Below are 11568 nucleotides of genomic sequence, written 5' to 3'. Positions count from 1 at the left end.
TGTGTGTGTGTTATGTAATTGTGCTGTTGTTTGCTACATTTTCATTATAGGCTCAAATTTACAGCGCCACCTTTATTCAGCCTCCATGTGTGTGTGTAATGAGGTGTGTGTGTCTCACTTCCTGTCCTCACATGGACACACTGTACAGCAGGAACAGCAGCATGTTTCTGTAAGAGACGACATTCTGCTCTTTACATCACTCTGTACTGCTCTGTCTGTGAATGCCACATCTCTATTTGGAGTGTTTGGAAGGAGTCTACGCACACACACACACACACACACACACACACACACACACACACACACACACACACACACACTCACTTGCAGCTGCTTAGAGAAAAGTGCAGCGTCAGGGTCCGTCGAGGGCTCAAATCATCCTGACAGCTCTCTGCCTCTCTCTCTCTCTCTCCCCCCCCTCTCTCTTCCTCTCTAATTTTCTCCCTCTACTCCTCTTTCCTCCCTCCGTCTCCCTCTCTCTCTCTTCACTTTCCTCACCAGATGGACATATATCTACTTTTCATCTGCTCCTGTGCCCTCTCTTGCCTTCTCTTTCTTCGTCTGTCCTCCTCTTCTTCATCTCTCTCTCTCTCTCTCTCTCTCTCTCTCTCTCCCCCCTCGTCTCGCTCTTTTTCATCCCATCTGCCTGCTGGCTTCCTTGCCATCCCTCTCCCCTCTTCACCTTCTCTGTCTTTCTGCAGCTCGCCAGTCTTTCATAGACTGGATCATAACTCAGCGCAGCACACAGCCAGCCAAATACCACACACTCCTCCCTTTCTCTCCCTCTCCCCCTCTCTCTCTCTCTCTCTCTCTCTCTCTCTCTCTCTCTCTCTCTCCCTCTCTCTCCCTCTCTCTCTCTCTCTTTTTCTCCTCAACTCCTTCCTTCGCCTCTTTCGTTCTCGCCTCCTGTAGACCACACCTGTATCCTGTATCCTCTGCCCTCTCCTCTCTTTCTCTCCATCTCTCAAATCCCATGTCTGTATTCCGTGTCCATCTCTTCTTCCCATCCTCTCATCATTATCATCCCTCTATCTCGTATATCGCCACCCAGTCAGGCGATATCTATGAAACGCAAACACACTCAAATATTATGCCCACTTTGATACAAGATACACCGGCACACCAGTGCAAATGGACAGACACACACACACAAACACACACTCGTCTTACCCAATAAGTGTGGGGTAAAGCGGGCGAGTTAAGAAGTGATTTATATGACGGTGAAGTCAAAGATAATGGCTTCACTAATGATTCAGACTCTGCCTTTGTTCTCCGCCTCCATCCATCATATCACTTCATGCTAGATCTGTTTCCTGTCCTCTGGCCTTCTTCTTCTTCTCTTCTTCTTCTTCTCCTTCTCCTTCTCCCTCTCTCACTTGCACACACCCACACACACACACACACCTGACAGACAAACGTGGAGCAGGATGTGATGCGACAGTGACCTTAGGGGACAGAGAGATGGCGGTGGCGGCGTGGGGATGAAGGGAGCGTATGACGGGATGAGAGCGGACGTTCGGTCACCAGCCGCCGCCATTTAGCAGCTACCTGCACCTTTGAATTATCGTCACGGCGACGGCCACAAGTCCACTCTGACTGACAGCAGGAAGCAATAGGACTCTGATGGGAATAAATAGTGTCAAGCAGGAATGTGTCCGGAATTCTACTTACAGCACAGTTTGAGGCAAATTCAACTTTTTACATGAGTCATCAAGTTGCCTGAGGTACACACACACACACACACACACACACACACACACACACACACACACACACACACACACACACACACACCTCTGCACAGTGGAGTACAGGTAATGATGATCATATCAGTGCTCTTATTTTCACACACTCCCTGAGGCCCAGCTGATCAATATCCGTTACTGTAATGACTGCGTGCAAGTGTGTGTGTGTTTGTGTGTGTGTGTGTGTGTGTGTGTGTGTGTGTGCGTGCGCGTGTGTGTGGAGATGCGCATGTGTGTGTGTGTGTGTCTTTGAAGGACTGACCCTGATCAATTGGTGTTACTGCCATAATGAGGAATCGATTGGTTCTCCTGGAAACTGGCGCACACACGGGGCACACACACACGCACACACACACACACACACACACACACACACAGCCGTAACAGGCCCATCAATTGATAACAGTGAGATCAGTCGTCCTCTCGGCTCTGTTGTCTGCCTGAGTGACACACGGAGCAGGTGAAAACACACATACTTACAACAGACACACACACACACACACGTACATACATTGTATCTGTGTCTTGTTGACATGGAGCCCCTAGTTGGTAGGTCAGCATCCATCATGTTTGGATATATTGTGACTTTCCCTTGCTCTAAACATGAAGCTCTGTTTCACTTCCCCCTCAGGCTGAAGTTCCAAACCACATGAGCTCATTAGATAAACAATGGAAGCTCGTCTGATTGAAACGTTCTAATCTGTATAACTTTAATTTAGATATTGGACATAAGTGCATCAGCATGGAGACTGGACATGATTTCCTCCCGAACATTAAGAATACACCGACTTCTGTTCAGTTTGATTTAGTAATTACATGACGGCACTGTGTGTGTTCAGTGTGTGTGTTTGTGTGTGTGTGTGTAGTGCAGACACTGTGTCTGCGGCCCGGTGGACCCATGATGTTTGAAAGGAATGTACAGGTGTAAGAGAGAGAGAGAGAGATAGAGAGAGGTAGAGAATGTTTCGAAAGGCAAAACAGGAAACACGTCCCCACGTCACACGCACACACACACACACACACACACATTGATTGTCTGGGTGTGGCGAGGTGTGTATATTAGGCAGGACTAACTTTCGGTTCCCTCTCTCTTTTTACTGTCTTAACAACACTCCACAGAGGGAAGTGAAACTATAAGTGTGTGCTGTTATTCCCCCTTTCAATCCCCTTTCAAACCTTAAAACCAACTGAGACCCGCCTAGAGAGTAGCTACAGTGTGTGTGTGTGTGTGTGTGTGTGTAGGTCTGGTGTGTATCTGTAGACTGGTTGTTAGATGCACTGCAGCTTTATGTCGCTGGACACCTGTCTGTGTCTGTCTAAGGGGAGGAGTTGGCAGGAGAAATGTAGTCTCTCTCTCTCTCTCTCTCTCTCTCTCTCTCTCTCTCTCTCTCTCTCTCCCTCTCTCTCCCTCTCTCTTCCTTTGGCCCTTTGCCACAAGTTGCAGCACATTGGTGACAAATCGATTTTTTAAAAAGGGTGAGAAAAGGAAGAGGATAAAAACAAAGGAAAGAAGTTAAAATAAATAAGAAAACAAAATGAACAAATGAGAAGGAGAGAAAGAAAAGATGTCAGGATTTGGTGCAGCCATTAACAATTTGGAGGAGGAGGAACTGTCAACTTGAGTGATGCATTTTCTTGGTAAAATATAACAGGAACTGTGACACAGACAGACACAGACACACACACACACACACACACACAGTCCCACTCAGTGACAGCTTGCGTCATGGTAGTGGCGTTGTTTCCATGTGAAGCATGATGGGAGAATAAGAAGTGTGTGACCCTCGTTATGTCAGGGATCAGTTTGCTCACCTGTCAGAACACACACACACACACACACACACACACACACACACACACACACACACACACACACACACACAAACATAAGGACATAAATAGACACAGACTCAGAGACAACAGCATGTAGAGACCCAGGCTGACAGATCAAAAAGCAATCTTCACACACACACACAGCAGAGTTCATTTGTTGACATTCTGACAGCTGACGTGGGTGTGTGTGCACGTGCATCAGCAATCTGCCACATGAGCCCTGTGATGTTGCGAGCACACAACACACACTTCATGTTTTGCGTGTATTTGAGTTCGTACAGCATCGCCTCGACTCGATATTTCTTCTTCTGCGCGCTTACAGAACGGAAATGCAAAGTTGGGTCTGGGTGCCGTGGCCTCCCATCATGTCGAGGTGTGTGAGGAATTTCTCCTCAGGAACTATTTTAGAGTCGGGCAGGTGTGCGTGTGTGTGTGTGTTGTTGAGTCCAGACGGGGAGGCAACGTTCCTGCTGGGAGCGTGAAGACGGAGCCGGACATTTGTGGTCAGAAAAGGCGTATAAATAGATCTGCACTCAGAGGGAAACACACAGGCCAGTTACAAGTCAAACATATTGATTCTTGCTGAAGTGATTTCTGATACGTTCGTCCTCTCAGGTTGTATTTCCGTCTTTGTTGTCGGTAAAGTGCATTTATTTTCTTGTTTTCACTCTTTCTCAACCGGAATGGGGCCCGATGTGAACTATTTGTGAACTACTCAACCATTCTGTGATCTTAAACAAGCAAGTAACAAAACACAGAATCACCCAGAAGCACTTAAGAAAAACGAACTTAAGTGGCAGTAATTCACTCTGGTGTCGCTGCCGATGCCCTATTGATCGGCTGAGTTGGTTTGGTCAATTTTATTATGGAGGAAATAAAAAGAAACGCACTTTGAATCTTGCTCGGGCTCATTTTCCGTAACGTTGAATCGTATTAATCACAAAGTTAGTGCGAGAAAGTGGAAAATGTGACTTTTCTCCATCGGTGGAGGTTAAAGGCCTGATTGAATATGACAGGCTGAGTGATGTAAAGAGGGTCGCCTGTGCCTTACATCAAAGCCTGGAGTGTGTCCAAAGTTCAAAGAGCCTGACGGTCACACACACACACAGACACACAAGTTTCACCCCAGTGTGGAACGAGCAGCAGAGGACGTAAAGTGAGCGTGTGAGGTACATTTGCCGGTTTTATTTTATATTTCGTCACGCTCCTTTAGGGGTCAAAGTGAATCTCTGCGTAAAGGCGTCACAGCTTCCTGCTTATTATGAGGAGAGCAAGTGAGGTGAATGTGTGTTGACACGGTGCAAATCAGTTAAGTTTACACGCAGACTCGCCCTTTGCTGTATGTTTGTATTCTAATTTCTCCTGGGATCCGCTTCAGTAAATAGTAAATCTGCTTCCTGTCGCTCTTCGGCGTATTGCAGGTGCTTCTTTTCCTCCACCGCCATCTGGGCGCCGCTGATGTCTTCTTCTGCCGCATTCATTTGAATTGCAATGAAATGCGTTTCTGCGGCGGATGACATCAGCTCCTGCTGGTAGTCGGTCTCCGTCCTTTCAGAAGTCGTGTTTGCCGGTTGCTTCCTCTCTGTGGCTGAACGTGCTGCGATGCCGTCAGCCGAGAAGAAAAGAGCGAAGAGAGGATTTAATGATTCATTTAACCACTTCCTCTCCGCAAACACACAAAGTTCATCTGCAGCTCATTACAGCCACAAACACTCTTTCTCACTGAAACTTTCTCTTTCACAGGCCACAAGAAATGCTGCACTGTAGAAAAATCTCTATTGGACAAGATTTATACATCTATACTTTCTATAAGATACAAATGTGTAGGAAAAAGTTTAAAAATCTGTGTGCAAAGAATTTCTCAGGAAAATGATGGATTTTCATTCCTGATAATGAAAATTCATGAAAATAAAAGCAGCTCTCACAAAATGTTCCAAAAATGATAAATTCTACACAGCAATAAGAAGATTTATTATCATTTCAAACAAGTTGGCCTCATTTGTGGGACACAGTCTGGGATGAAACGTCCACACTGTGTCCTCACAATGCAAAAATCCGTCTTCCTGTCCTGTAAATTATTCCTTACTAAGCAATGTTTACAAAGACCAAATCAGACAAAAGTCAAATAACAGAATAGCAGCGTCCAGCAGCAGATACATGATACTGCAGGTCCCTGTGGGCCTGCATGTCAGTGAAGGTGATTAATGAATGTTTACCTTCACTGCCAGAGCTTCAAACCCTCCAAGGCTCCGGATGCTAATGAAACAAATGTGAAGAGCAGGGAAGATAAACATCTGAACGTCTGTTTGTCCTCTGCAGGTACGACTACGTAGAGATCCACGATGGGAACTCGGAGACGGCCGACATGCTGGGGAAACACTGCAGTAACATCGCCCCGGCCCCCATCATATCGTCGGGCCCCTCCATCTACATCAAGTTTGTGTCGGACTACGCCCACCAGGGGGCGGGCTTCTCTCTGCGCTATGAGATCTTCAAAACCGGTAAGTGGACACGACTGAACCAAGAACATTTGTGTGATTCAGGCAAAGCTTAAATAAAAACGTGGTTACCAAGGTGGAAATTAAGACGTAATGGTTTGGTTGTCTTGGTGACGGTAACCATGTTCCGATCTTAGCCAACTCATTGGGCGTCAGGACAGAATGGGGTTTGTGGTAAATTTTTCGGAACCCCACAACTGCCATTAAGTTCAAAGATAATCTACAGATACACAATCTTACTTTAAATGATGCACATAACTGCTCAATGTGGATCCCAGAAGGTTTATTATTGATTTTGGATTCAACCCTAAAAACTGAAGTTGGCCATAAATGTTCTGTAGCAAAGAATGAATGAATAATTAAATAAATATTATGACCATTATCACATTTATCAAGAGGAGTTTGTACCATTAGAAGTCGGTGTGAGTGCGTTAGGAGTGACACTTCGAGGGTTAAACACGCCTCATTGTCTCGCCTGCTCGCTGTCATGGGAGAGAGAGAGAGAGCGAGACGGAGAGACAGAGTGAGAAATCCCTGTGGACGGTCCAGGCGAGACGTCTCTCCCCTTCACGCCACGTTGTGTGTGTGTTTGCGTGTGTGTGTGTGTGTGTGTGTGTGTGTGTGTGTGTGTGTGTGACATGGCTCCCCTTCATGCTGCCGTCGGTCAACCAAAGCGAGACCAATTGAGATCAAGGGCGAGAGAGGCTCAGGAACACACAGCTCCGGTCCCACAGCCATCTTGTCCCGTTCCCCCTGAAAGCATTCCACACATGCCTGCTTAATTGAGTCCTGAGCCCCGTCCCCCTGAGACACACACACACTCTCTCTCTCCCTGTGTCTCGCTCGCTCGCTCTCTCACAGGGCTGAGGTTACAAACACAACACGTGTGCTTGACGGTGTTTCTTGCTTGCTGGCACCAGCCTGTTGGGATCTCTCTCTCTCTGTGTGTGTGTGTGTGTGTGTGTGTGTGTGTGTGTGTGTGTGTGTGTGTGTGTGTGTGAGTGGGCCTTTTTCTCGCTTGACATGGTCCACCCTACGGACTTTAAAACAACAAGGGTGTCAGTGTTCACACCCTTGCGCCAACAGAGAGAGAGTGAGAGAGACAGACAGAGAGAGAGCGAGAGAGACAGAGAGAGAGAGTTACATGTGCTTTAATACTTTGATTGCACCACAATTAAGACAGTAAATCATCATTTAAGTGCAAGTTTAGTTTGATGTTTGTTTTTCTTCAAAATCAAAAGCTTTGCCTGATCGACCGCAACATCTGGGAGTTCTGAGATTTCATCAAACCTGCTTTTGCACATTTTTTATAACCGAACAAAATGAGGACACACACACACACACACACACACACACATGCACACCTTCATGTGAGATCTGAGGCGGTATGATAATCACGCTTCACGTTTTGAACAGACTCGGTTGCGGAACGTTTGCCGCCTTTTCAAAGCCTAGGGACTTTAGTGCCTTTGAGCCAGCATCAGTGTTTGTCTCTTGCACGATTCATGGTTTATTATCTCGCTGCATTAACTTTGTTCACACACACACACGCAGCCGTTTCAGGAGCAACCAGGCACTCGCTTCACTTCCTGTCTCAGACGGCAAATTAGTGACAAAACATCACAAGAAAGCCAAACACAGCAAACGAGGTGGGAAATCCTCTCTAACGACGCTGTCATGTCACGTGTGCGTTTCATGTACGTGTGGCGCGCTCAGGCAGGATCCAAGGAGCGTCACGGCAACATGGCCGACGCGATGAAGAGGAGCGATCTGCTCAGCTCAGACGGGAGATGAGAAACAACAAGAATGTGGAGATGCAGTGACACACACACACACTGTCACTCAGGTCACCATTAGCCTCAGAATGGAGACAACATAAGCAGCAAAACACACAAACTCCACCGTGTGTGTGTGTCTGTGTGTTTGTGTGTGCACCCAGCCTTCTCTGGCATTAATGATGGAGCCATTTGGAATGTTCAAGCTGTTGTCATACCGCTAACAAGATCTTGTTATCCTGGAAGGTGCAACCCAACGTCTGCTTGCGTGGGTGAATGGAGTTGGTGTGTGTGTGTGCATGTGTATCCGTGTGTGTGTGTGTGTTTGTGCTTTTCTTGAACATATAGTCTCAATCTGAACTTTCTGTCTCTCCTCTCCTCCTCTTCCTCATGCAATTTGACAAATATTGGACAACACACAGTATACCACACACACACACACACACACACACACACACACGTTATTAGTGGGCAGAGTACGTTGGTCTGTTTCAGTGTGCGGTGCATCTTGGGCTTTGCTTCCTCTCATTTATTCCTCCCTTCATCCCTTTGCCTGAGTCTTTGGGTGGTCTTTGCCCCCAAACATCATATTTAGGGTAATGAGGTGTGTGTGTGTGTGTGTGTGCGAAGCCAGTAGGTACACACATTCATCCACCCACACACACAGATCCAATGACATATATTTGAATGCAAAAATGAATTCACACACTCAAACACCATTTGTTTTTTGTATACTGTTACTATGGTTACTGTAGTAGAATTTCAAACCAATCGCGGATGCGGACAGCCGTGTCTCAACCGTGTCGGCCAATCAAATCTCACTGTTTAACTAACGTGCCCCCAGCTGTTATTGTGACCCAGAATTTACTACACTAGCACACACACACACACACACACACACACACACACACACACGGATTAACGCACTCATGCAGGCTCGACTAAATGAGCAGAAACTATGAAATGCACAGACAGACTTTCGCCTGTCGGTCACACACGCACACACACAAACACACACACACACACACACACAAATGCAGGGAAGCTCACACATGTCTGCACGCAAACATAAACCCATATCCGCATTAAGACACACGCACGCACACACACACACACACACACACACACACACACACTGGGGGGGCTGTAATGTTGGAAGCTATTCGTGACAATCCCTCCAATAATCTCTGTTGTTTACATTCTGCCCGTTAGCTTGCGGCGCTTCCTCTCTGACGCTCTTTATTAGCGCAGACCGACCAATCACGCGGCTCCGTCCCTCCTCAGGCTCTCACTGAGGTAAAGTGGATCCAGATCTGACCCAGCCAGGGACCGGGGTCTAGAGTCTCGAGCTGGTATTCTTTCAAAGTGAGCCAAAAAGGAAATAAGAAGTGAAACTATAATTATATGAATTATCACTTAATTCAGCCGTGCTGTTTGGAAACGTCTGCTGTTTCTAAGCCTGAAAGCTTTTTTTCGCCCACTGATGAATTATTTACACTCATTTATTGCAGTAGGATTCGCCCCTGAACCGTGTGTGTTTGTGTGTGTGTGTGTGTGTGCAAAAATATTTCCCTCACATTTTGTTTTGGAGACACGACGGTCCAATTATGTTGCGAAATCCTCTAAAATTCCATCCGCAAGTCAAACTCCTCAAGCATAAATCTAAATATTTCCCCAAATTACATCATCGCAGCGGCGTTCCCCGACTCGAGTCTTTTCACGAATTGCGTCGCCGGCGAGTTAAAAGGGGAATTTGTTGTGACAGAGTGATTTCATGTGTCAGTGGTAATTTGTGTAAATGTTGCGTTTGTGACTGAGGGAAAGTCCCGCTGTGACTCGCTGACAGAGGCTGGAATGGAAATGTCAGCAAAGTTTCAACAGCGTGAGCCTTCAAGTGAAATGACACACACACACACGCGCGTAGGAAAAGGCAAGGAAGAGCGTGTGTGTGTGTGTGTGTGTGTGTGTGCTGCTGTCCTGCTCGCAGCACAAATGACAAATCTGGTCCTGTTCCCTAGAGGTTATTGAGTCAAAACCACCGAGTGCCTGATCTACCCAGCAACACACACACACACACACCCCCACACACAGCATGGCCCCTAACCTTACATTACAGAGGAACACGTGTAACAGATGGGGTGTGTGGGGAGAATAGTAGGAAATTGGGCAGTGGGAGGGAAAGGAGTGATGGAGCTGTGGAAGATGAAAGGATGGCAAAGGGGGACAGCAGGTCAGAAGAGAAGGAAAGAAAGAAAGGAAGAAAGAGAAGTGTGTGTGTGTGTGGGAGGAGGGCAAGAAGTAGATGAAAAACAGGAGATAGAGGGAAGAGAACAGAGAAGACGGGAAAAGGAAATGGAGATATAATTGAGATTAATTGGGGGAAAAAGAGAGGGAGAGAGAGACAGACAAGGAGGAGGGATGGAGCGAGGAAGAGGAGGAGGGAAAGGAGGGCAGTTGTGTTTTTGTGATGTTCATGGACGTGAAGTAATGAGAAAGGAATCAAACCGCTGCCGGCAGCCGAGCTGGTCAGACATTTTCTCTGCAAGCACACACACACGCGCACGCGCACACACACACACACACACACACACACACACACACACACACACACACACACACACACACACACACACACACACACACGCTACACAGCAGCAGGCTCAGCAGGGGGCCGGCAGCAAGGGGAACCCTGGGAGAGACTGTGTGTGTGTGTGTGTGTGTGTGTGTGTGTGTGTGTGTGTGTGTGTGTGTGTGTGTGTGGAGGTCACTGCATGTGAAAGGAGGTCACAATAACAACCATATCAGACAGTGGAAAGCAGGGCAGAGAGCAGACGGTCTGCTCTACTGTAAGTGTAACGTGAGAACGTTTGGCAAACAAATCAATCAGAAACGACACCGATCAATACTGCTCTCCATCACCAACAACTGACAGTTTCCATCGTCACCCCAACGAACTTCCAGGATGAATTTCAACTGATTTAACGAGCAAGGAAACCACACAAACCCCAAACATTTTACAGTTGCAGGAGTGTTAGATTGTATTGTTATGATTGTGAATCTCTCCCTCTCACACACACACACACACACACACACACACACACACACACACACACACACACACACACACACTCTCTGAGGCATACGTAGACATCCTGCCAGTCTTTCCGTCTGTTCTCCTGTACTCACACTGGTGGAACAACCTAGTTTCCATGGAAATCTCAGGCGAAACCGTTTTCGTTTCGGTGGAGGCTTGTGGCGTTTTTAGGAAAGCTCACACACACACACACACACACACACACACCCAAGCACATTTACTTCCTCATTCTTAATCATTTTATCACTCGCCCTCAGTACGTTACACACACTCTCTCTAAACGTTTTCTTAATTTCTCTTCATTTACTAATGCCTGCACTTTAGCACAACAGCTGCCTGCTGAGCAGACACCCAAACACACCGCAGAGAAATGGGTTACCATAAGAGGCTTAGATCTGCGCGCACGTGTGTGTGTGTGTGTGTGTGCGTGTGTGCGTGTGTGTGCGCTGCATGAAATGTGTGTATGTGATGAGTGTGTGGTTGCGATTGTTGGTGCTTTTACTGTGGCACGCGTCTTTCCTGTTTTTTGGCGAACATCATTATCTATATGTGTGTATTGTTATCGTGTTGGTTGTGTGTGTGTGTGTGTGTGTGTGTGTGTGTGTGTGTGATTATGCGTGGCC

General features: G+C 46.9%; 1 protein-coding gene across 1 annotated transcript in view; it reads left to right on the top strand.

The window, feature by feature from the left end:
• Positions 1-5897: 5897 nt before the first annotated feature.
• The window catches only part of nrp2b (neuropilin 2b), a gene marked incomplete at its 5' end in the record, with an annotated part of 60023 nt that continues 54352 nt past the window's right edge, over positions 5898-11568 (top strand). Inside the window, one exon of the mRNA XM_076162006.1 lies at positions 5898-6079. Coding sequence (XP_076018121.1) covers positions 5898-6079 — 182 coding nt within the window. The remainder of the gene's footprint in view (positions 6080-11568) is intronic.

The sequence above is a fragment of the Genypterus blacodes genome, unplaced genomic scaffold (assembly GCF_046128005.1).
Source record: "Genypterus blacodes isolate CSIRO-AG114 ecotype Tasmania unplaced genomic scaffold, CSIRO-AGI_Gbla_v1 ptg000118l_1, whole genome shotgun sequence".
Lineage (NCBI taxonomy): Eukaryota > Metazoa > Chordata > Actinopteri > Ophidiiformes > Ophidiidae > Genypterus > Genypterus blacodes.
The sequence above is the reverse complement of the archived record's forward strand: the minus strand, read 5'-3'. Positions and strand labels throughout refer to the sequence as shown.